Source organism: Gymnoscopelus microlampas, assembly GCF_963454915.1.
Source record: "Gymnoscopelus microlampas genome assembly, chromosome: 17".
Taxonomy (NCBI): domain Eukaryota; kingdom Metazoa; phylum Chordata; class Actinopteri; order Myctophiformes; family Myctophidae; genus Gymnoscopelus; species Gymnoscopelus microlampas.
The window spans coordinates 31466315-31493880 of NC_139954.1; the positions used below are offsets into that span (position 1 = coordinate 31466315).

The 27566-nt window shown below is 41.1% G+C and overlaps 1 protein-coding gene across 4 annotated transcripts in view; it reads right to left on the reverse strand.

Moving 5' to 3' along the window:
* Window positions 1-22879, reverse strand: part of osbpl6 (oxysterol binding protein-like 6) — a 47180-nt gene extending 24301 nt beyond the window's left edge. For all 4 annotated transcript variants that reach the window (XM_084084823.1, XM_084084824.1, XM_084084822.1 and 1 more), the window contains exons 1-6: window positions 22605-22879; window positions 11655-11913; window positions 4324-4446; window positions 3838-3891; window positions 2473-2586; window positions 2198-2368 (exon numbers count right to left, since the gene is read on the reverse strand). In XM_084084823.1, the coding sequence (XP_083940949.1) occupies window positions 2198-2368; window positions 2473-2586; window positions 3838-3891; window positions 4324-4446; window positions 11655-11804 (612 nt within the window). In that variant the 5' untranslated portion in view covers window positions 11805-11913; window positions 22605-22879. The remainder of the gene's footprint in view (window positions 1-2197; window positions 2369-2472; window positions 2587-3837; window positions 3892-4323; window positions 4447-11654; window positions 11914-22604) is intronic.
* Window positions 22880-27566: the final 4687 nt, after the last annotated feature.

Genomic DNA, 27566 nt, shown 5'->3' on the forward strand with positions numbered 1-27566 from the left:
TTTTTACACGCCATGACATGATTTTCCATGTCAGATAAAAAATGGGAGATCCGGGCACTCGAGGTTAAAAGAGGGAACAGCCTTTATTTAATACAACGCAAACATGTTTCGACCTGAAGCGGTCTTCATCAGGATCTCCCATTTATTATTAACATTTTATCCCGTCTGATGATCCAGGAGCACCTTTTTGCTATTTTAACTCTTTTGACTATCACGTCTCCGGTGAGCACCTGGTTGTCTCGTTCTCTTAGATTTTCCATGTGTTGGATGTTTTCCAGTCCCCAAAAAATGATTTCCCCTTACGCAACCGTTAAAAGTATTCAATTCAAATTTAATAAAAATGTAATTTCCTATCTTGGACAGAGGCACAGCAGTGAAGTCAACAATAGCTGTGGGGGCAGTACCTGCATGGTGGCTCAGTGTGTTCTTACTGACAATCGTGCTACACTGTGCTGCAGTGATAAACAAGTTGAGATCCTCTTGTTTTGTTTTTTTCTTGTGCGCTCTGATGTGCAGATAATTCTCAGTCAAAGGATTGAAGCTCTTAATTTCCCCAGGTTGGTCTACGGGGAGAGCTCATAGGGCTGCAGCACAGCTGCTCTGAATCCAGAGCCTTCTGATCACACCTTTAATGACCTGAGTCGGGCAGAGAGCTCCTCTCTCAGGAGACATCACATCGGCTGTCTGCACACGTTTACACGTGAGCCAAACACATTGGCGGGGGCAACGGGTTCTCACTGCGCTAGTGATTGGTCTAGACAAACATGTCTGTCTCTTATCATAATGACTTGGGTACAGTTACCTGCATTAGACAGATATCTAATTACACACCGAAGAGCATTAGTCTTGTAATTAGCCACGTAATTCAGGCTAAGTGACGTTCTACAAAGAATGAACAAAACGAGTGTGCAGACTGCATTTACCCATTAACACAGGGACCTTTCATCCTGTTGGCTTACAAACAAAGTAAGGTCCTTTCATTGCAGACTGTATAACTTCACAGTCCCTGTGAAGTGTGTATTGACCCTTTTGTTATTAATTGCAAGAAAATAATTCAGGCCTTTTCTATGTTTATTCAGTGGCAGAAATAGGCTTCTATACTTTAGACATAGAAAAGGTATGCTGTGGAAACAGAACAGGCCATGAGTAGCATTTGCAGGCCTGCTGAGATGAACAGAGAAACTCCTCCCTGATCATGTAAAGTCTGTCATCTCCTATACTTTGAATCTAATTTCCTCCTTCATGTCGGCTGGTTTGTAGCACTAGCTTCCAATAGGAACAGGCCAATGGAATCCTATAATCTCAATGTGATATCCCTCTTGAATGAGCAATTTCACTTTACTCACAGCAGGAGGCTACTCACAGGAAATTTCAAATGTTTTGAAAACTACTTCAGCTCAAAGGATGGGAGTTATTACTTCCACTACTTCCAATCTTTATCATATAGGTATGTAAAATGTTTCTTTCTGTTGCAATCATTTCTGACCATTTAACATGCATTATGTTTACAGGGACAAGAGTCACTAAGCCACTACAGAGATAAACAGAAAGAGATTTTTCCCTCAGGCTATCAAACCTCTGGTCAATGAACCAACTGCCAGGTCTTTTAATCTGTAAATACCCACTCAACAACAGGGCACATACAGTATTTTTTGGACATTACTACCCCCTAAATTATATCAATGTTTACCACATAATAGTGACCACTATTTGCACTATGTATACCGGTATACAGTATTTGCTTGCTAACATATTCATCCTTCTTCTGTCCTTTTTCTGTTTTATATTAAAATCAGGAAGGGTGTTCTTGCATCTTATTTTGAACTAATGGTCTTGTGTTTCCTGTCTTCAGTTGTTGCCTGGTCTTGTCTCACCTACCCTGTGATTATGGTTCATTTGTGTCACCTGTGTCCTGTTCTACTCTCACCCTGACAGATAAAAACGCCACATGTGAACGTGCCAGGGAAAAACAAATGTCCTGTCAGCACCACGCCACGCTGCTGGTGTTTCCAAAAACACGGCGCTCCCATTGTAAACAATTGAAAACATACGCTGCACTCAGGAAAAAAACGTCTTGGTGGACTAAGGACACTGCTCCTTAGAATGTATAACCAATAGTAAGTTTAATACAAACGAGTTGGCAAAATGTCAAATGAGAAAAATAAATAATTCGGAGCACCTGAGGCAGGGGACTCACCTTAGCTTCATGAGCTGTAGTGGGGGCTGGCTGAGGGGGCTCCATAACAGCTGGAGGGGGAATCATTCGGATGGTGGCATCCCGGGGTGATCGTACTATCTCGTTCTGCCGGTAAAGGCGGTGATGGCGCAACTTGGACACCCAGGCATCAAAAATGTCTTGGGATTTGACCTATGTGGAGGAGGAGGAGGAGGACGCAAAATATGAAGACATGTGGGTGCTGGTGTACTGTCTCTCTGTATTGACCAAGTATTAACAACACTTCCAACACTCACCTTCAGGTGATAAATATGTTCCTCCGTGTCCAAGTCAATACGACGGGCTCTCTTCTTAATGGACATGACTGAGAGACCAACATCGATACTGCCATGCAGCTTACCCTTCTGGGTCTGAGGACAGAGATGGAGAGGACATTATGCCATTTAAAATTGGAAAAACCCAAATGCATATATGGTACGTACTATATGTAATGGAAAGACTGTCTCGCTATTTGTCTCTGTCTATCTGTCTATTTTCGGAGCGGGACACTCCATGACTAAGTATAAATCAGGCTTTAGACATCAGAAAGAACAATTTTGTTTGGTCAACATGGAATGAGTATGTCTGTCTCAATGTGTCCCATTTAAAATGCCCATATATGGAGATCCCTGATGTCATCAATATGTTGTCATAGTAGTACTAATGTCATTGACTGGCCTCCAAGTACTATGATAATTGGTACTGCACTAGGGCCCTATCTTGCGCGGCGCCTTATCCCTCATGCCTAAATTTACCAGGCATTTTATTGTATTTTGAAAAATATTTTAGATAGTGAAAATAGACGATCTACAAGCTCATACCTTGTAGATGTAGATCATCTATTTTCACTATTTTAAAATATCAAAATACACAAAAATGCCTAATAAGATTAGGCATGAGGGATAAGGCTGCGTAAGATAGGGCCCTAACTACTCTAACAACGGGTACAACGGCTACTCTGAAAATGGGTACAATGGGTATTGCATACACAGAGGGGCATGGGTTCCAACAGCCATCGTTCCCAGCGGACATTATTCCCAATGCACATCAATCCAAAGTTATCAAATATAATCAGTGTGAGCAAACCAACAAATTACTGGTGGATACTCTTCATAAATGTAAAAGTCATTGGATTCATATATTTTCATTATTGAATTGTCAAGAGCTTGCCTTGTTTGTGTGTGTGTGTGTGTGTGTGTGTGTGTGTGTGTGTGTGTGTGTGTGTGTGTGTGTGTGTGTGTGTGTGTGTGTGTGCGCGTGCGTGCGTGCGCTCGTGTATGCATATGTGTGGGTGCATGTGTGTGTGCGTGTGTGTTTCTATACATTTTAAACCACCGGATTTATGCAACACAGTAAATTACAGGAACCGTCATGAGTGTGCACAGAGATCCACAAAAACAATTTTCAGTTTTATTCTCCACGAGCGGTCACGTCTAATTAGTGTGGAGGCAGCATTTTTGTCAGCCACTTTTCAGATTTCCTGCAGACTGAAACGGTGAGCTGAATCACAACGAGCTACGTGACCCTCGTCAATGTTCCTGCTGACTCACTGCTGTGCCAGGCTGATGCTAGGCCGTGCTGATCTGTCTCTCAGCGCATAGGTCATCAACAGGGTTACTTACATCAATGGGAGACTTTGAGTATTTCAGCATCCCATTGTCCAGAACAAAAAATCGCTGCAGAAAAAAAAGGATATGCACATAAGAAATTGTTAGAAAAGAACAGCAAATTGGGGAATCGCAGATAACAGTCTCTGAACTACACTGTCTTTGAATCAGATTTAAATGACATATACATTCTGATTGAAGCTGTGTTCAAAACTGAAAACTATATCTGTTTCTATTGTCCTGCTTGGCCAGATTATGTTGTGTGACTGTGTTGAAATGTCCTTGAAAAGCACTTTGGGCCATAGTTTAAAAAAAGTTAGCCATAGTTGCTTGAGCACCAGTGGCAGCAAAAACATTTAAGCGGCGGTGAAAGAAGACACACAGATAGAGAGAGGAGACTGTTTAACATCGCACGGTCGGCTATATTTGAAAGTGTTATTCCACGACATACATCGATTCCAGCAAGTAAAAAGTGTAGTGTTCAGCCCCGATACACCTTACCTTGTGCCAGCCTTTCAGGGGCCATTTCCGCTTCTTCAGCATGAAGCCCTCATGTTTATCTGGCCTCTGGACGTTGCTCTGACCGATTCTTAGCCCCTCAATGATTTCCCAGTTGTCAACATCCTAGAATTGAATGCCAAAAAAAAAAAAGAAAAGGAAAACAGACAATCGTGTGTCAGAAATAATCTACTCAGATGCACTCTTCAAGAAGCGTAGAATAGAACAGACATGGTCCAGTCACACACCTATATCCTGATGAACAGAGAAAACAACACTCACAATTCTTTATTTTTTGACAAATACTCCACATTTTATCCCAGAAAAAACGGGTCCATTCAGATTCTCCCATGCACCCTCAGCATTTCCACCCCATTAGCTTTCTCCTGACTTGGCTGTTTGCACTTCTGTTGGGTTCGCAATTTAGTACACAGGGGTTTCTTTTGGAGTGTATGGCCGGCAGAGTCAGGTGGGGACTTCTATGACATCACATTACACTATCCTCTCACTGGGGGAATGACATAGGAGTCATCATGACACCACAGCTAGGATGGAGGCGAATATATTGTATACAGTACTTAGTTGACCAAAGTCCCTCAAGGGCTCTGTACTTGGTCTGCTCCTTTTTCCCACTCTACACTAAATCTCTTCAGCCGCCTATGTTGGCCAAATGTTCGCCCTAGAATAGGGATGCCAGGGTTCAAGTGGTTGTTATTATTATAGTTATACAATTATACAATTATAGTTGTACCTCCCCACTATTTGTACAGTACGTGTGTTCAAACAAAGTGTGCTTGCCTGCCAATTCATCACCTTCAAAGCCTTCCTACCTGAATCAGAAGTGGCAGATCTGTGGGCCCAATAATGTATTACCTTACAAAACACCGCCCGCAAACGATACAGTACACTGCTCCTTCTTACGTCCGGCATAAACAACCGGGTTCCAAATGTCAGATTAATTCACCAGCCAAATATGGATTGTTTCTTGTGGAGAACAGAAGCTCTGAACGATAGCTCAGTTACTCACTAAAGTACGCAACCTTATCAGCCACCTAAATGGTTTTAATTCCAGCAACCTGGCTACAACTGTTATTACCCACTATTTTCAGGACATTTTAGACTGAGTGAAAATAGAGGGAAAAGCTTGTTTAATCTGTTTGGTAATAAGGTCATTCTCAACCATCCACTGCAACCGTCCTCCTACTCGCTTGCTGAAAATGGGCCATGCAGACTTGAAACCACTGGTGGAAAGTAACTACCGGTAAGTGCATTTCGTCAAGTACTGTACTTGAGTACATATTTGAGGTACATTTACTTATTCTTTAAACTTAACATTGTACTTTTTACGCCACTATAATTATTTGACCGATTTGGTTCCAAGTTACTTTGCAGATTTCGATCGTTACTGCAAAAACATACACCAACCAATTAAGCATTATTTTATACTTCGGCTATTCACAAATAGCTGATCTATTTAAGCTCAACGCATCGCATTGTGAGCTTGTAGATCTGCTGTTTTCAAAATGTTTTAGTAGTTTTATTTAGGTACTTTAAGTATAGATTGATGCCAATACCTTTGTAGTTTTACTTAAGTACGATTTTGAATACAGGCCTTTTACTTGTTACAGAGTATTTTTTTAATTGTGGTATTGATACTTTTACTTTTTAAAGTGAACAATCTGAGTACTTCTTTCAACACTGCTTGAAACCCTTGTACAAAATCTACATCACCAACAATAACAGAGGTTAACCATCTCCATGCTGGGTTTCATTATGTGATGGGGATCATTGTAAGGTCACTGTATGCACAGCGTCCTCCAGACAACTTTCTGAATGTTTTAATAGCTTAATGGGCAGAGAGTTATTCGTCCAAAACTGATAAATCAATATGGCACTAGATGACTTACAGTATGTTAACTTACAGCAGAAGCAGTGCTCTGACCTAAAAATCCTTTAAAGATGCTAATCCAAAGATTAGTCTTAACGTAACTTCTTATTTCCAGGTTTTGGAAACCTACAGACACCACGCCACATCTGGGTTCAGTTAAATAATAACTACATGCATGTTCATCCTTAGCTCTGGTCCAGAGCGTTAGCGAGTTCTCTCTAACGCTCTGTTAGTAGCTGTGCTCCTCCCATGGCCTGAAACTCATCGAAAAACAAAGGCTGTTTTGTATTTTTGAATAATAATACCTTTTTGGCAGAAAATAAAATATTTCTGCCAGACGGAAATTATTTTAATTACTCACCTGTGCCCTCTACAGATCTGGTCAATATAAATTACCATTGGAATTTTCAGTTCATGATGGGAATAGCACTGCTCCTAACACAGCGTTAGCGAGAACTCACTAATGGTAAATTGAGTGAGATTTCTATCTAAAGTACTAGGGAGAATATATTTTCATATAATCCAATGGGGACCTTTAACCACTTAAGCCCTATTTTAAAAAAATGCAGATCTACAAGCTTTCAACACATTTTCATGATGTGTTATGAGCTTGTATTTGTGCTATTTTTGACATTTAATTGAGTAATTTCCACCTGCCGTTTTCATCAGGATGGGGAGAATTATATTAGCACATAGCACACCTGACTACACATTTCAACAGAACAGGACATGATAAACGTAGGCTATACAGGTATGTAAGAGCTCAAAACCAGAATTATTATTATTGTTGTGAAAACCGGGACCATTTGGTAGTGAATGTTGAAAACCAGTTTTAGCGATATTTGTCAGGACTCAGGTCACCCAGCTTGAAACTGGGACAATCCCGGCCAAACCGGGACATCTGGTCACTGTAATCTGAAGGTCAACCGGATCAATCACACAATCTACCATATCGTTGGGAAACCTTGTATCTCCTACACTGTTACTTTTCAGACATTTTAAATAACCTGTGTTCCAATGGATCCAATGTATTGATTTTTAATCACAAGCTTAAAAGTGTGTGTTACACTGTAGTATGAAGAAGTAGAGCATTCATTTTCGGAAAAACATAAAAAGTTGAAATACAGAGATACAAGGTTTCTTCCAGACAGCACCGATATGTTTGTGTCAATCAATGTCATCTCATGGGATGCACCACGTGCGCTGCCATTCACTGTGGCACAGTAGACCCTGTAATGCAGCAATGAATCAAACTATTACTGGTAAGGTCTCTGTAGACAGGAGAAAGGACAAACCCTCCTTAGGGACACTTCAGTCTACATAAGCAAGCACTAATAATATCGATGCAGTATGGACAGTTATTATGGGCAAGTCTTCTCTTCAATATTCAAGATTATATTTGTTACATCTGATATACGAGTAAAAAAAATAATCAATTTGATTCCTCAACACTATAACTAACAACAATAGCAAAAATAACAAAGGCAACAGGCCTGTAGTGCCAAACGTTCATAAACCTGGTTGCCTGGAGAAGTAGCTGTTTCAAAGCCAACTGGTCTTGGTCTTGAATATGTAAAACCACTTGCCATGCGGACAGTGGTTCCACATCTAGTCCTCACATGACTTCTGGTATGAACGAACACGTACCATGTAACAGTCTCTATGACAGAGAGCTAGGTATCACAATAAATCATTAATAGCTGAAGCACAGCAGAAGAGACAACTGCGTTAGTCAGTATCCATTTGTACAGTTTGTACAGTACGGTTATGTATGCAGCAGTTGTGACAGACAACTGGCGGTGACTTTTGGATCCACCTGTGACAGAAACCAATTGATGTCCAAATGTCATAGAAGTTTAAAGCATACTAGAAATATGAAGAAGGACGGATAGGTCAAAGAAACAACCTACAGAGAAATGTTATGTAAGGGCCAATCCCTGTGGGAAACTGCTGTGGTGTCAAATGTGTCATTATGTCCCACACTGGGACACACCCAGGCCTGAGAATAAAAGCGTGTTATTGGAAAGACCTCCTCACACATAAAGGACACTTAAGATTTATTTCACGCTGAGTACTTGTGCTTCATCATTCTTTCATCTGCCATCAATGAGTTGTGTGGTCATTACCACCAAAACAGCCATTATCTGACAATCGTGGTGCTTGATAATCGGATTATTGATTTCCCCACTGTCATAAATCCAGCCAAGTGCTATCAAGGGAATCTTCCCTTGATATTCAACCCCAGTTAATGCACAACTGGAACGTTTTAGCGACATTCTGAATAAACATGAAAAGTCTTATGACAGACTATACTGTGAATCATGCAGCAGTGTGTTTATGTGTGTCTGTCTGTCTGTCTGTCTGTCTGTCTGTCTGTCTGTCTGTCTGTCAGCTTACTGCAGGTGGTGCCTCTAATTGCACTTGTGAAGGTCTCCAGAGTACGTACAGTGGACGTCAGCAGAGGGGAAAGTGACAAGTATTGATCTGAGAGTGGGGGCTGGGACTCATTACGGCTTTCCCCGGCAAAATGCTCTCCACTCACTTTTTCTCCAACAGTGAGGCACAGCCAAGCTCACCCACGGCTTTTCTCTACATCTTGTATTGCTTCCTCAGGGATCCCTGGGGAGGATGTACATTTTTCTTTAAGAGCCCACACTCACCACGCACACACGCACACACGCACGCACGCACGCACGCACGCACGCACGCACGCACGCACGCACGCACGCACGCACGCACACACACACACACACACACACACACACACACACACACACACACACACACACAGTGTGCACGACACAGATGATACAGCATATGTTGAGGATTTTACTGAGTGATGTAAGGGCCTGACCAATGCCAGATTTTTGTGTCCGATGCTGATCCCGAGGAGTTTTGACCGATATTTTATCAAATAGCGCAACATGTTGTATGCAGAATATCTCATTCTAATCGTTTATCAGCCTGACCGATGTAACGGTCTGGCCATAATTACTAGACTTGTTTTGAAAGGCAAGCTAAAATGTATGAGCCATGTTGCATGATGGAACAAACATGGACACAGGCAAATATGTGTGTGTGTGTCTGTCAATGTCAATGTGCAGCTGTATGCACGAAAAGGCTCCGTATCCCATCGTGGGGGAGAAGCGCGAGTATTTTTTGCCGGCAATTTGGGTCTGTAGATCCCATAGCTAGAAATGCAAGGCAGAGATAATTAGCAGAGAAAATTGGAACTGGAACACTATAACATGTGCGTAAGTAAGCTTATAAATGGGTTCTCTCTCCTGGTTGGATGTAATTGCCAAACCGCCAGAAAATTTATACGTTGTGGAGTGTCGCTTGGGGCCCGAGCTATCTGGCGTCTCCACCAAGGCGAGCAGAGGGCTGAGGAGAGGTTTCAGCACCAGAGACAGTGCAGAGCACTTGGGCAAGTAGTGGAAGGAAGGTATGTGCCTGTTTTCATCCTCAATCAGCTTGATATGACACCTCAGGTCTGATTGCCAGAGTGGTGACAGCCTGGTCTGATCAGCCCAACCCTATAAATGTTTGCTGAACGTCTCCTCAGATGAAATTCACTCCCTTGGTGAATGGACGCAGACTCGGGCGGTAAGCTAAAACACACTCCAACATTTGTCCTTATATGGCTTGTTAAGACTGAATTAAGACTAATTATGGTTTCTACTCTCTTCCTAGGCACCATAGGGCACTTCATGCATGGACTAGGAACTGTTATTGAAATACCCCAATCCGGGAGGAATTTGTGTTATATATTTCCCCTACCTGCCTTTGTTAAAGTTTCCCCCCAATAAAAGACTGCTGTTTATGCAAATCAAATGACTCTGTGGTTGGTTTTGGTCAGCACTCCTCACAATGTATATATTCTCTTTAAAGAGCGGTAGAGTGCAATGATTACTGTCATAATATCGAGCATTAACTTTTTAACAAAAACGTTTTGTTTTAACCAAAAAATATAACTTACAGCACGAGCACCTTTAATTACATTTCTCTGTACACAGCTGAACAAAATCAAAGGATATTTGTGCATTAATGAGCAACATATCTACCACCAGACACGGGTGGCTCTCAGCAAACATGGTTCAGTTAGAAGACAGAACAGCTGTACCGCACTCAGGAGCTAATGTCGCATCTAATCTCGCAATATGACTTAATCCGAAGCAAACTGTTTTGCATTTACAAATTATTATCATTTATGTGTTTTACCTTACCTAGCTCCCTGCCTAGTAACCAACTTAATTAAACACATTAAAAGACATGATTAAAAGAAGAAAGAATCAATGAACAGCCTATTACCAGTCTTTGAGATTAGAAGGTGTTTGGGGGAAATGAAATATTATACCTTGTGACCCTTGTGACCTTTACTAGGAATTGTTATGCATGCAATTGTTATTATGTAAGAATTGTTATGTAACAACAATGAAGGAGAGGGTTTGGAACAATCTGCCTCATCATGATGCTATATTAACTCATTTTGCTGGGTACGCCCCTGTGTGTGTGATCATGCGACCTAGTCGCTTGTTTTCGTAGACCTGACCGCTTGTTTCTCTTGCAAAATCTGGCAACATCTCCCATACGGCGTACCAGAGCGTACCACATGCTCAGCAGAGCACCTGTCCCTCATGAAATATTCATCACCCGGCAGCAACGGAAAAGCTGTGATGTCACAGATTCCAGCGCAGTGTCCTGTTTCTGTTACTTCGTGGCTACGGTGACACAGCAGCCAACTGAGGTGAGGGCAGGGGGGCTTCATATGGCGGGCTGCAGGGGTAAAGATTTTAAGCCACCGTCCTGTAAGCCGTACTGAAATAGGAGTGTAACTAATTCATTGTTTACTACGGCTCAGATGGGCTTTAGCTACTTGAGCACGAAACTCACACACACACACACGCACGTGCGCGCACACATGAAAAATGGCCCCTCTTCAAAATAACAGGGGACTTATTGCATTCCATAAAGTAATACCTCTGTTTGTTTGTTTTTTTGTTTTTTTTTGCATAAATGCACTAATGCAAACTCCAAAATATTTTAAATGTGAAGGCCAGGTAATGAAAAGCAGTTTTTTTATTACCATCTCTGTCGTTGAAACATACACTAACTGCAATAGTTTTATATTATATGTTCAATTAATTATTTATTTATTTAAGCGCAATTTTCACTATCTCCTTAACAATTCCTACATTATATCGTTCTGTACATTCGTCGTGACGTCAGTTGATCTGTCTGTCGGTTTTCCTTTTGCAGAACCAGTCTCAGGAGAACGGACAGTGTGAATCATTCTAGCAGGAGACTGCAGCAGCCCTGAAATCCTGTCCTCCGTTGCCTCACTTTCACTGCAGCGCTGTTACGATTGACCGTGGTGGTTGGTAGCACTACCATCCCCAGTGTAAACTGATCCTAGTGCAGCGGACTGTGTGGCACTGGCACTCACCTGCCGGCTGTCACGCTGGGATGAGGAAGAGGATGATGCGCTCTTGTGTGTGGGCGTGAAGGTTTTGTTGATGGGCGCAGCGCTCCTCTCCTCAGAGCTCATGGTGCGGCCGTGGGGGCCACGCTGGTAGTGGGGGTGGTGGTGTGACATGGCAGCTCCCTGGAGTCCTTCCTCCTCAGTAGCACTAGGAGGAGCAGGTTTGGAGCATCCTCTGAGGCAGCTGAGCAGCACACTTCCTCCACTCTCACACAGCGCTCATCTGAAACACAATATGTTACGGCATGTTAAGGCATCGCTTCCATCTCACCTACATTACATCATCATTGGCATCATCAGACTGTGCAGTGTGCAGCCATTGCATGGTGGCACGATGGTTGTTTTGTACCAGTGATGAAACTAGAGGTGAGCAACTTATGGCCCCTGCAAGCTTGCTTATTGAGAAAGATCTTCGCCGATCTAAATACTGTATGCTACTCTAGCTAGCAGAAACAGGATCAGGAGGCAAGGAAGTTATTTTTGGAAGCGCTCTTAGAAACCCTCCTCTCATTATAGGAGGCTAATTAAGCCCTTCATCGATTTTATTTTATTTTTTTCATCGATGACAGCGGGGATTGCCTAATATATGATCGCCTCCGCTCCTTATCTTAGTCCTGAAGTCAATATACTGTATATTGACTCACTAGCATGACACCTCTGTGTGTAATAACAATAAAAAAGAAATGAATAAAGATTTGAAGTTTTTCAGAAAACTTAGGTCAGGATTCAGAAGGCGGCTTTAGAATCGGCCTCAGGTCTAAATGGGATAGTATTAGGTTTACTATTATTATTGAATTGTTTTTATTGATTTTTCAACACCAACAATACATACATACATTACAGGAAGGAACATAACCATACATTAACCGTACATAGTATTAGGTTTACACTATAGCTTTATGGTAGGCTGGAACAAACAGACAAAAGTGGAACCTACACAGGGCGGCTAATTAACATTTGTATCCATTCAACCTCAGTTATGGTCTGGCCCAGTCGTGTGGCACTGTGCTAGATGAGTTAATTTATGAGTGCAATCAGAGTATCCTCTGCACAAAACTGAGGTCACTGCATTTAGAGCATAAAATCCTTAAACATCTAATTACCATTATGATAATGATGGCCCATATGTGGGGATACCAAATCAATATATGTAGCATCTGGGCATACAGTACACTTACAGGAGTGACAACTGAGGCAAGCATAAATTAGCTAAGCTATATTACAAGAAGGCACTGTTCATGGAATAACAAATGATTATATGACTTACTACAGTATTAGCCCATTCGGTTTAAAAATCCTCCATTGGTTTTAGTCTCTGGTATAAGATATTATGTAAAACGGCGTCAGGGAAGGCCCCTTCATCAGCCAACTAATAGAGCACTGTGTAAAGCTATTCATTCATTCATTCGTTAATTCATTCATTCATTCACTGTGTATCAAAAGACTTGCAATACTACTGTCCTTCGACTGCAGTGTCTGTTGTGTGAGCTGTCAGTAGGCCTCCGTATTGATCGCACGTAGACCGCTAGATACTGTAATGGGGGAGACACACATACTGTATGCATTGATTCACCTCAATCTAATGAGAAATTGGAGACCATCACTGGACTTCTGTATGATATCATATTTTTATTTTTATATAATTTCTGTGGCGGTCTACCAGAAAAGTCATATTATTGAAACCAAAAAAATGGACATATACGTTTTTGGACCAATAAACTAAACATGTGGAGCTTTACATTGCAACATACATGCTGAAAGAGTAAAGTAGGCTTTGTTCTCACCATACTCCCAGGGGGGGTGTTACTATGCTGTTTTATTGTGTGTAGCCTCACCATAATTCACTACTGACTACTGACCGGTCTGTTTTCTTAAGAACAGCTGATTCAGGATGGGGGGTACCCTGTTTCAACAACAGGACGCATCTGCTAAGCTTTCGCATACATGCACTAGCTAGAGAACACACCCTTGAGGGTGAGCTGGCATGCATCTATACACAGGCAAGTATATACACCTTGCTGCATACTCACACACTGTTATCTATAATTCAGATCCTTTAACCACATCATCATCCCTGCCTTAAGCCAACTAGGATCTCATCTTAAGGCATAAATCCATTCAGCTACTGGCTTTCCACTAGCCTATGTAAAAGAGCCACTCTACTTGACCTAAAGGAAACGCTTGAAAAACTGTAAAAATGATTGTACTATAATATGGTATAACATAATAACAATAAAATATATATATATAAATAAATAGTGGGATCCGGGGACCCCCAGGTCCCCGGAAAATAGCTTCTAGATCAGCTATTTTTAAACATTTTGAAAAATCTTGAAAACGTTTTGAAAATGTGAAATAATACAGAAGATTCTTTACACAAATACTCTCTTATAGGGGTCCCTGGCACAAACTCTTTTCAGAAGGGGGTCCGCAGCCAAATACTTTTTAGGTCAATTTTGGGGTCCTCATGAACTAAAGCAAAACTAGAAAAAGTGCTCCTCGGAGCACAGATCTCCGCCAGATCAGGAAGGTTATTGTGGGCCACCAATGTTCGGAATTCGCCAATCAGGATGGAATATGAAAAATCGGACGGATCCGTCAGTCAAGATCACTTGACTATAGAGATAATGTGTAACGATTTGTGTGACGTTTGGACAATCTTTTTTGCAGTTTTGCAAAAATCGGCCTCCGGGTGGCGCTATAATAGGGCAATGTTAAAAGGGTGGCATTGATAACTTCAAATACTCTTCAATCTTAAAATAACGAATAACCGAAAATAGGCTATCTACTGTACAAGTTTACAACCTGTCGCAGTGCGACGTGTCGTAAGCTTGTAGACAGCCTATTTTCGGTGCATGGCATGCTTCCATAGAAGACATGCTGACTTAGTATGGAATCCAAATGACTGAAATCAGTCGTGGTGACTGGGAACTTTAATCCATGGGTCCTTGACATGAAAATGTTTCAGAAGCACTGGTTTAGAGGGCACAGCTTAACACAGCATCCCTGTACACCAGACATTCACAGTGGATAAGCAGCTTGATTTTAAATGACGACGCCCACCCTTTGCACAGTGAATTTCAGCTGCTTCCTTCTGGATGGAGGTTTACAGTCACAAGGTGTAGAACAAAGCAGTACATAAAAATAGCTGTGTTCCAGCAGCCATGACTCAGATGAAAAAGACGTACCAACATTGCACAGATCCTATAGACGCAATCCCTATTTTTATTTGTTTTTACTTAGAGATATTTAGTCTAAATAAATAAATTGTCTATTTTTCTGGGTTATCTCTGCAAGGTTGGTAATTATCGGCTATAATCTACATAAATTGGCGGGAGCAGACGCAGACCCCAAATTCGAAGGGAGGGGTGTGGGAGGGGTCTATTTCTTACAAGGAACAACCCGTTCTCACATCTTGCAGCTCTTTCAGTAGCCCTAAGACTTGGCCTTAACTCAAACCTAAAAAGAAATAGCTGAATCTGCCTTGAGAGATTACCCAAACCCTAACCTTAACCTCACAAAAACTCTGCTTTGGAGTGGAAAAAGAAACACTCGCACAGTGAGATTCGATCCTATGAGCTTGGGATTGCAGACCAAGCACGCCAACTCACTACTTTTAGTCAGACTCACTACAAGCTTGCTGTTCTAGACACTATTTTGGGTGTTATTTGAGGCTCTAGCCTACTCCCAATGCGTTACTTTTGCACCCCAAATCATTAGATATTGCAGCTCTGTAATTTTCCCTCCACAATTCATCACAGGACTGCTATTTGTGAGAATGTGTTGAAAAACACCATACTGTAAATCATGCAACATCCAATTACATAATCCAATCTCCTCGAAAAGTCCTTTCACTTCTGCACATAGTGGGTGCCAAAAATTTCAAAAGTGGAACCGTATAATGTCAACTCTATTTCCTCCCACAGCTTCCTCAGATCCTGATGGCTGCCTGCAACCCACTACTTAAACAGACCTGGATAGTTCACCCGGCATGACAGTGATATGCACTCTGTGAAGCGCCCATTTCTAGTTTGTAAAATGTATATCAAGGTGGATGCCTTGTCTACTGCAAACCAAATCTACCCTAGGTACAAATGAAGTAACCTGAAACTGCACCTGAGTGGCTAAGATGAGTACAATAAATGCATTTTACGAAATTTAGGGTGAATGGATCAGATGAACTGAATAGATAAATACAACTATACAACTTGCTCAGCAGTATACCTCAGTTTAATACAGACATCGTGTTTCATCACACTGCTGCTGCTATAGTCTGTATCTCAGTGTGCATCACAATGAATTCCAGTAGCCTATTCTCATTTTGCACTCTTACTAATCACTGCCAGTGGAAACAAAACCTAGGTTTTGCATAATAATATAAAACGTGGTCTCTATACCTTCCGACATAACAGCTCTACATATACAATGACTCTAGTAAACTGTGAGTCCAAGCGAGGGAAAATTAAGGTGCCAGTGGGTGCATTCCTCCTTGAGCTCTGGGAGTTACAGACACGTGACGAGCCATCTACAGTACATGAGAGAGCTGCGGGGTTCCATACGGCCAGCTATACATGCTAGTTAGCATGTTGTAGCATCTCCACCTAGATTACTCATCAGCTTAATCTTCTAAATCCAACCACTGTGATATAGGCCTCTAAGCACAGAGACAAACAGCAGCTTCTGCCAGGTTGATGATAAAAGAAAACACCAGTCAAACACAAAACATGATAGATCTGAGGTTTGTCTCCAAGGTGGAGGCAGACTTGATGCTCAAGGGGGGTTTGCTGTTCCACAACTTCGGTGCCAACACAGAGAAGGCACAGGCGCCCATCCTTACTGTGTTGCACCGCGGAGTCCTCGAATACATCTGATTGTCAGATCTGAGTGACCTAGAGCTGGAACATTGGTATATGTAAGAGACCCACAATACCAATACATCATTTAAACGGTTCAGGGCTTTGAAGACGAATGAGATATTGAAATGTCACTCTACGCTTCACTGGGAGCCAAGGACTGGTGAGATGTCCTTGTCTCTCTCTTATCAATAAGTGATCATTACATTTGTTTTGTTCCATTCGTGTCACAATTAAATAAGTGCGAACCTGGGGCAGAGCAATAAAGATAGCGTTTATGCTGCAGTGTGTGGAACACATGCACACGTGACATGACCAAGACAGAAGTGAAAAATCTCAACACTTCCTCAATGGAGGTGATTGGTGAAAAATGCAGAATTCTCATTGAGGCCACTCTGCTTATGTAAGCTAAGTTTGAAAAATACCCCTTTTGACTCTCAAGTATTGTGTCGTTATCTAAAATGATATCTCAAATACTATTGTCAAAGAGTTTAAGTCCAGCTAGTGCGAATGATGATGATGATGATCAAACTTTAGACCCAGATTTTCTTTTTTCAAAATATGGTTCATGCATGGAGAATATTCTGAAATGTACAGTGCATGAAAAGGAATCTGAAGTGACAATGATACTAGCACAAAATGTCTTCAAACCAAACCTGACAACATTCACTCTTCAAATAGGCTAGATGACCCAATATAAGGCCATGAGATAAATAGGGGCAAAATGGACACAGTGTGAATGGTCAATTAAAAAATATTGGTTTATATTGTGAAGTTTATATTCACCACCACCACACCACCACATAGTGCCATAATAATTAAGACCTTTAATGAAAGCTCATTAGTGTTAAGCATCTCATTCTGTCTGCAGAGAGGTGATAAAATGTGGAGGTGCTACTTTTACCACCTGGTAAGAAGTTGCACTGTAAACTGTTTACTGTGTCTACCATAAAAGATAGATTCAATAGTTCCATAATGAACTTGAAAAGTCTCCGCCAGGCCAGCTTGCCTACCCAGGGCCAGCAAATTTTGGTCATAGCCACTTGGAATGGGATCTGAAAAATCTGACTTATACATCTTGATCACATGACCCTAGGGATAATGTGTACCGATTTGGGTGAGTTTTGGACAAAATCTGTAGGAGTAGTAGCAAAAGGTGTTTTAAAGAGTGTGTTAACACACTATGGCAGAACACGTAATCTGGCACAAACAGAGCCTATAAATTGCCTCATGATCCAAGGAATCCAGGGAAAGAATATATTAAGTGTCCGACCGTCACCTACAGTTCAAGAGTTATGGGCCAAAATGTGGCCAGACTTAGTGGGAATGTGCGTGCAAAGTTTCCCAGCAATCGGACGCTGCATTCATGGTGTGTGGCATTTTGTGCAAAACAGCCACCCCTACAACCTTTGGAAGCCAATCATAGCCAAACGGAATGGAATACGAGAAATGTGACAGATACGTCTTGATCCCATGACTACAGAGATAATGTATAGCGATTTGCTAGCTGTCTATCAGAGGGTCGTTTTGTCTGGCTGTCTGTGTCCCGAGCTGATCTTGGCAACCACTCGATCTGGAACTAGAACGATCAGCTGGACTAAAAGGTTTTCCACATCTATTTTGTACTATCTTTTATATTTTAATTTAACTAGATCGGCTATTTTCACAAACTAGTGAAAATAGCCGATCTACAAGCTCACAACACGTGTCTGCCTCCACCTTAGGGAGCTTGTTTGGTGAAACACTGTCATAGACAACGAGTCATAGATTATAGCCGTCACAGGCCAGCCACATGAGGCCAAAGATCCACATCATTGGATTTTTTTGACTAAAGTAAAACAAATATATGATACTATAAAAGGGTCACAATTAAGATTTGCAATATTTAATATCAAGATTTAAACCTGTTATAACCTGGGAATTTTTATGATAAGCTACAAATCCTGGTTACATATGTGTGGGTGTGGATGTGGATACATGTTACACTAAACACTTTAATGATACATACAGTATACAGATATTTTGTGTGGGATCAAAGTGCTGGACAGACATATATAGACATATATATATATTATTTCCATATCTTAGTTGTAAGTAAATTTGTGTTTCAGTGATATATAGTAGGTTACCCTATTCCTGATTTATTGTTTTTTTAAGTAGCCTATGTTAACAGAACGCACAGCAAAGGTTTAATTTTACACAAAGCTGCCGGGAACAAGAAGTTGTGTAATCCTACTTCCATGAAATGACTAGACTACTACGCAGGATGTCCATGTCCTTTTCATCTCTTTTGTTCACCCCAAATGTCCTCTCAGCCAAATCACACACATAAAATGAACTCCACCTCATCTCAACATCATTTAACGCTCCAGCAAACTCAGCAAAGCAACCAATTTTTTTAGGGGTTTCCTGTATTCAGAATGGATGATGTAAGACTCATAATTAAATATCTGCCCTCCAGAAACTGTGGTAGCCTAGCCTTATCCTTTTGCAATTAAGTAAATCGATACATAATCAAAAGTAGGGAGTTCCTCGCACAAATCAAAGCATCATCAGGCTTAAATTGAAAACTGCAGAAACTTGCCATTAAAAACAGCTGAGTAAATGGCGCTAATGACCTGGCAGAAGATGAAAGAGTGGAAAGTGCAATAACTTTGTGTGTGTGTGTGTGTGTGTGTGTGTGTGTGTGTGTGTGTGTGTGTGCGTGCGTGCGTGCGTGCGTGCGTGCGTGCGTGCGTGCGTGCGTGCGTGTGTGTGTGTGTGTGCTGTGCAGACAGACTGCAGGAAAGTGGAGAAGGAGAGAGTGTAGGTGAGAAAGAAACTAGAGCAAATGTTCTGGTTCTGATTAGAACAGCAGGTGAGGGAGGGCATGTGTGATTCTGGAATTGAGTGACTGAATTATTCTGCTCTCATTTCTAATTTCTGTTGTATGCTGTCCTCTTTACAGCTGAATAGTCTCATGTATTATCAAGGCATTAAAGCGTATTTCCTGTTGGGTCCAGTGTGATAGTCAAGTGGTTCTGGGAAGGAAATCATGCAAATGAAATTACAATGCATTTGGTTCTATGATAATCCTTAGTTACAATGGACCACAAGGGAAACAAGCCCCTGGGGCTTTTAGTGTTATCCTTTTAACAAAACTATTGACTGTACTATCTGTACTGTTACTAATCTTGTTAATAAAGTATTAAATAAATATTTTAGAGATGTTTATGAACCCAAATGGTTTGCCTGTGTACTGGCAATATTTTGCTGATTATAATATTAATTGGTTGGTGACTTGTCATTTGTACATGCAGGCATATACTAATACAGTACATAGAACTCTGTATGGCTCTGTCACATTTAATATGTTCCATACAGTATGGCATGGCAATATGGCAATGAAGTAAGAGAAAAGTTAAGTAAGAAGGACTTTTGTGGTAGTCCTGGCAAAAAGCCCTTAAAAATGTTTTAAATAGGTTACAACACTTACAAATAATAGTGAGTGTGGATCACATAGGATCATGTTTCTTGCATTAAACCACCAGGAAGAACCTTCAGAAACAGGCTTCATAGCTGAAGCAGTGAAGCTTTGTACTAAAGACTATTACGTTCAGATATGTGGTCAGGAGCCTTGTTCCAGGCCTGCAAAAATGCCAGCATTAGGAAATTCCACATTTACTGTGCCATGCCATGCCATTTTAGAGGACTAAAGAAGATTACAAGCAGACTATAAATTCTCTGGATACCCAACACGACATGCAGCTGTCTACACTTAATGCCAAAACATGCCACGGCTTTGATATTAATATAAGAGGATGAGAGATCAAATGCCTTCTGTATAGTTATTATTGTTGTTGAGTGTGTTGACAACACGTGGTTCAAGCCTCATGCCGGACATTCTTATCAGCCTTCTCTAGTCTACACATCTACCTCTAGGTTGAATCTCATCCACAGCCAGCTGAAAAGTGTTATACGCATAATATTCATTCCCCTCTTTCAAACATGTTAAATATTTAGGCATGAGGGTTATTTAGCAGGGAGGGAGTGATGTTCATGTTGGCAATGTATACCCCAGATGCCTTCCCAGGTACACGGCACCTGCAATATCACATTATCGACCACAGTGTTCTACACCAACTTTGCTGATCGTCCCTTTCTGTTGCATAATTAAAGCAGGCCGACAAAAGCAGACTCATGTCCCGACTCAGATCATATTACAGGGTCTTTGTGTCTGTTCGAGGCAAGTGTCTGAGCTTACACCTAGCTAATAATGCATATTGATTAACAGTGCAGTGTTTCAACCATCTAAACACACAATAGCAGCTTAAATTGATATATCGTGTGACATCTGGAAGCTTTGAGATGCACATTTCTCCAAGGCCTCTCTTTTTCACAGCTCTAAATGAACAAACCAGGCTGATTGCAATGTTGTGATAACAACAAGGCCCATTTTAAAGGAATTGGGTCTCTCTGTACCACATTCTTCCAGGAAGGACAAAGACAGATTGAGTGAAAATGATTCCTATGCAGAATGCTTAGTTAGAAATAAAGCAGGGACAAGTAAATGTGAGTCATAGAACTTGGGCATACACCTTTAATGTTTCAGCTCATTAGTCAATGCGTATATGACCTGTTCTAACATTAAGATATTATATTCACATTAGGTCAAAAATGTAGTCAACATTTGAAGCTTTAAAGTGAGTCTAGTCCTAATTCCTCTCTCTCTGTCAAGGGATAAGGTATCTAAACTTAAATATTTCATTTAAATGAAACAAGAACAGTTTCAGCAGGGGGGACCTTCAGATCTAGACCATGCTCAATGAAGACTGCTGTTAAAACAAAGTGCAACCTGTCCAAGGAACCAGGGCATTATTGTAATTGCATAACCATTTTGTAGTAGTATTGCTGTCTTTGATTGATGTGGTTCAGGGTATATTTTAAACAACTGCAAAGTCACTGAATGACCTTCAGCTCAGAAAGAGTCTATTGAACATTCCTTCATTGGTTAGTTGGCTAACTTTCTGGTAGTAGTTATGATTATGATCTTGGCATAGGATGGCCTAAACTAATGGATTATGAGCATCATGACGTGCAAACAGCTTCACCAATAACAATAACGTTAAGGCACGTGTCACAATCTATGTGACCAAGACAGATGTGCACGAAGAATATCAAGTAAAAAAAAGGAGACTCAGTGACGCATTAATAAATGAGGTCTCTCTCAGTGCATTTGTCAATGATACTGAAGATGGCGGTTTCATCTTGCTAACATACTCCACTAAACGCAACATGATAGTTTTAGTGGTCATGGTTTCATTATGTGTGCGTTTTTTGTGCTGTTGGTTGGTCCAGTTTATCGAGATGTTTGGTGCTGGGTCACACAGCATCCTTCTCTGGCAGACAGACTAGCAACAGCGAGCTATTAGCCGTGGTGGCTAGGTAGTCGTGTCTGACTGGTCCAGGGCAGTGTTGCCAGGTTTTGCGAGGGAAATACGCGACCAGGTCTATGACAACAAGCCCAAAATGAGACCTTTAAACCTATATACATCGGCTAACTGAAAATAGCCGATCTACAAGTTCACAATGCGTCGCATCGCAACGCATTGTGAGCTTGTAGATCTGCCATTTTATATTTAATATATTAATATTTTAAAGCGTTTTAACAACACACATCTTGTATCCCTCCCTGGCACATTTACATATTAAATTGGGGGTCCTTGACATGAAAATGTTTGAGAACCAATGGTTTAAACAACATTAGGAAACAAGCCCAAATAAGCAACTACACTTTGGAAACAAGCCCAAAAAAACGCAACCCGCAACCACCAATATTCACAAGCGAGCCCAAAGTGGCTTATAATACACGGACATGGCAACGCTGGTCCACGGTGATTCAAAGGGGATGCAAATGCACTAGGATGAGAGATGCTGTGGTCTGATCTCCCCTTGGGTTAAGCTGAAACAAGCATCAACATCACGTCTACATTAAATAAACCATCGTTACTTTAGCCTCAGTGTTTTTCGCAGATCAGAAACATAGATTGCATTATTATAGAGAATAAGCTTGCCTTCTTACCACAGATTCTGCGTAATAACCATGTCTTTACGATGCTTGGCGCAGGAAGTAGGAATGAGGGGGTCTGTCTCCCTTCAGTGGGCACGGATTCCCAGAGTCCGTGGGTGTCTGGGGTGATTCAAAGACAAAACGTTCTCAGGAAGTCCACATCAAATATCATTTCAAGATATGTAACATCACATTACAGCAGGCAGGCTAGAACATTATGGAAAGTAAAAAAAAAAAGTGCTGTGTTTGCCCGTTTCCTTCTTGAATGCAGGCTGTGTGATGCTCAGCTCAGCTGCACTCTGCTCGCTCCTCCCTGCAGCAAGGAGCGGGAAGAAGAAACCCCCGGACTGGATCAAAGGAATACCAGACCCTGGTTATTTGCAAAACGTGGCTTTTTTTTTTGCTTGTTGTTTTTTTGTTTTTTTGAAAAAAATCAAATCAAATATATATATAGTCTGATTCTAAGACTAAAAAAACATTGTAAAAAAAAAAGATTTTTTTTTTGGGGAACAGCCAACTCAAGAAGAACAAAGGTGCCCTTTCCCCGCTTAAAATAATATAAGATGTACTGTATGATCAGGCAACTGTAAATGTGCAGTCTGAAACTAAAGAAAATAAAGGGGATATAGCTAGATATATATCCGTCAGGTAGAAAATGTCAATTTTTATTACTTCGTCTAATTGCTCTATCCAGGACCCTTCTTTGCGTAAACATAAAACAAGTGAGCAGTTAACAAATTGTGTATTGAATATAGTTATGTTTTATCACTGCTGCCTCACCTCACCAGCCTGTTACTGCATTTATCAAAACTATGACTGCCCTCTAGTGGGTGTCTGAAGGCTTATTCCCATAGCCTACCACAAGGCTACTGTAGCTACGGTTGAAAGCAAATAGCCCTGACAAACATTTCTCGCTCCATGGCCCAAATACAGGGCAGCCAAAATCCAACAGAAAGGCAACAGAGCAGTAGATTAAATAGATGTTGCTATATAGAACCAAAAGCGGTCCTCATATTTCAATTTCACTTATCTTTATCCCAAAGAACCACAAGAAACAACCTTAGTGCTTTATGAATCTTCCAGATTAGTAGACCTTGTATTGTGAATTTGTACTTCCATGTACTGTTGTTCTCATGTCGTACTAAATAAAGTACATCAATCAATCAATCAATCAAGAACCCTGAGGTGAGGCTATTTAAAAAAAAAATACAACTGGTGCTATTTTATTTTTTCACTTAAATTGTATTAATTTATCATGAAACAATTTAAGACAAAAAAAAAGAGACAAACAAGTAGACATCACATATGTTGCCAGACCTCATCTTATATAAAATGAAAAGACAAATGCTGTTCTATGTCATTAATTGGAGATTGCGAACAGAAACAAAACGTTTTTTGCCCGTTTTTTTGGAGTAGCAGTAAAAGTTAACCAAAAAAATGACTCTTTCTTTATGTGTATGGGGGTGCTTAGAGTGCAATTAGTTTGGACTCAAGCTAGTGTGACTTCTTAAATCAGCTATCACCCACACCATACATCGGACACCAAATTGAGGCCAGGGAGAATCCCCACTACTCCATGCACCACCGCGGCCTCCCCATCCCCAAAGCAAAAAAGGAAATGCAAAACATCAGTCTATGACACACACAGGGTTACCATACCTACCTAACACAAACAACTGACTCTGAAACAGGGTTGCCATACCTATAATAATAAAACCCCTCTAACAACATTACACACATCCCCAGAGTGACTTCCACAATGGAAACAAGCCCTCAGGGCTTTTTGTGTTATCCTTTTAGCATTATTGTATAACTGTAATTTTTGCAAACTATCAAACCAGACAAAAAAGTTCCTGAGTGCATGAAAAATAAACTAAACTAGTCTGACAACACAGCTTTGGGGTCCAAGGCGTGAGCCTCAGCGCTGAGCAGTGGATGTTTTTGAGAGCCCACCTGGAACCTGGAGGGGAGGATAATAATAGCTTGAATTGGCCTGGGCCGTAGTGTGACCGTCCAGGCATCCTAGGCTGCAATGCCAGCCTGACAGCGTGTCGCGGGTTCGACTTTTTGCTGACCTTTGCTGCGTGTCACCCCCCATCTTTCTCCTCATTTCCTGTCAGCCTACGTTCCCTATCCCTCTCAAAAATAAAGGCTTAACCCCCCCCCCTTTCATGAACCATGCAGTCATGCCTTATATGGGGATTGGTGGGGCGGCTACCTATGGTAATTGGGATTAATTGGCACACCCCTTCAAGTTAGAGGATTGGGATTCATCATCATAAGAACATAAGTTACGAACAATTCTGCCTTTTAAGAACGTTTCCTGAATCTGACTCGACTTCTCTTAGGAATTCACTTAGGAAGAAATGTAAGAGGAAACATTAGGAACTTATTGCTGCATGAGGCCCAATGCATGCTGGCATGTTGGTAAAGCTGGGTTTAAATCAGTGGTGTGTCTTAGGTTTTTTTCAGAGGATACGATCATCATTCCATGCACAACATGTGCGTGGTTGTGGAGATACGCTGGCGTGTTTTCAATGGATGAAATGGTTAGTAGAGGGCTACGCTTGGCTACGAAATTTGTCTGCAGGTCACACTAGGTATATATAGCGTAACACGGTAGAACACACCACTACTTTAAATACCACGCTGATTGGCATTGGGAGGAGTTGTCTTCAGTTTGATTGAAGACAGGTGAATGATTGACACAGGGTTGAGTTGTCAACTGCTTGGTGATCCATGAGATGGCACGATGGGCGGAGTTGACATGAGGCTGGATAGGAGCTGTGCTTGGTTGTCTTCAGGTTTGGTCTTCCTCCAACATCCTTTAAAGACAAATATAAAAACCAAGTCTGCACCCTTGGTTGTGCTACTGAAGGAAAGACGGATAGTGAAGTTTATTAAATACTAGCCCAATACTTAGGCTAGTTAGTTTCTGTTTTGTTTCTGTTCGCAATCTCCTATCTCCTATTAACGACATAGAACAGAATTTGTCTTTTCATTTTGTATAAGATGATGTCTGGCACCTATGTGATGTCTACTTGTTTGTCTCTTTTTTTTTGTCTTAAATTGTTTCATAATAAATTAATACAATTTAAGTGAAAAAATAAAATAGCACCAGTTGTATTTTGTATATGTATGTGTGTGTGTGTGTGTGTGTGTGTGTGTGTGTGTGTGTGTGTGTGTGTGTGTGTGTGTGTGTGTGTGTGTGTGTGTGTGTGTGTGTGTGTGTGTGTGTGTGTGTGTGTGTGTGTGTGTGTGTGTGTGTGTGTGTGTGTGTGTGAGAGAGTGTAGGTGAGAAAGAAACTAGAACAAATGTTCTGGGTCTGATTAGAACAGTCATGTGAGGGCATGTGTGATTCTGTGTTGTGTGTGCGTGCATGTGAGTTTATTTGTGATATAGTGGATCCGTTGTATTATCTTATCTTATCAAGGGCCCTTATCAAGGACAATAGCCATAGAATATGGTGCTGTCTGACACAGTTCAGATGAGGACAGAGCCACGATTAAGAGTGTGAAAGAACCACAGGACCATCCATGAGTCAGTAGTCCTTGCACAGGGCGTTTATTGTGTAAGATATGGTGCTAACACAGATCATTTGTGGACAGAGCCACAGCCAATACTTCATATTACAGTCCTACTTAAGTGAAAGAATAATTTCTGACTTTAGGATGTACTCAACTCAAAGCTACTCAATGACAGTAACAAGAGTACATTTCCACCTCTGATTACCACCACTGTCATTAGTAAATGACCAAATAGGCTGGACTACCGGCCACATCAGCTTGAGGTCAAAATAAATGACACACCAAGTCATGCATGGATTTCAGTTTTCTCAATGAAAGACATAATTAGACAAGATAATCTAAGTGATTATCTTGTCTAGGTGACTGTTACTACCTATAATGACAGCATAAACTATTATCTCAAAGCACTTGCTTTGAGTTTCTACAGCAGATAGTTGTAATGAGCATGTACTGTCAGATGTAAGATGTCCAATAACTGTAAAACCAGCTTTTCAACCTCACCTATTTACATTGTTTCTTTTGCAATGAAAGCCAGAGTCCATATCCCCCCCCCCCCAAACTCTGCTCAGTTTTTCTCTTGATAAATGTTCGAGACTAGAGATGTAAACACTGGTATTCCAGCCTTTTATGGTTACAGATGACACATTAGGATTACCACGGATTCTTGTCTGTAGTGATCTTAATTTGCATAAGCCTCTTTTCAATCGATTGTATACAGTGCATTATACAAAACATCCAGGGACATGTACAATGGACCTTTGTATTGCTTTCCCAATAATTTGGAACATAACATTCTATACATATCAGACAGTTTATTAGGTTCAACATGCCATTCACAAAAATGGGTCACTCCTACGGTGTGAGTCACAAGGCAGAGGTCTATATAAAGCCTGCAGACAAGCATGTATTCAGTTACCATTCTGCTGTGTAGAATGACCAAATAGAGCAACGGTTCTCAACCTCTGATCATTGGAGCCCACCCTTCTTAGATCTGACAAAAGTTCACACATTGTGCTGGAGGTGATTCTTTTCACACCACTCTACAAAGCACTTGTACTGGGCATTTTCATCTGCAATCTGCCTCCATCAGAAAACTTCTGTAGGTGTCAGCACGCGAGGCGCGTGATTTGGTGTATAGTCTCATTTGGTGTACTTGTCCCAAATCACGCGTCAGAGGCAGTGAATGCATGTATTTAGAAATTGTCTAATGTAGGCTACCACCTCAAAACAGGCAAGGTCCCACTCCCCCACACCCTCAATACCAGCATCACAGGAACAACCCCCATGTGACCTTAAAAACAGTGACTATTATGTAAATAAACAAACACATCAGTCAGAAGCAGCCTTTAAGCTAAAAATACTTGTTGGTGAAACAGGTGAAACAACAGCAAGCCATCAGGCAGGGCATAAAGGCCAAATAACATATGGTCCAGCATTTCTGTGAAT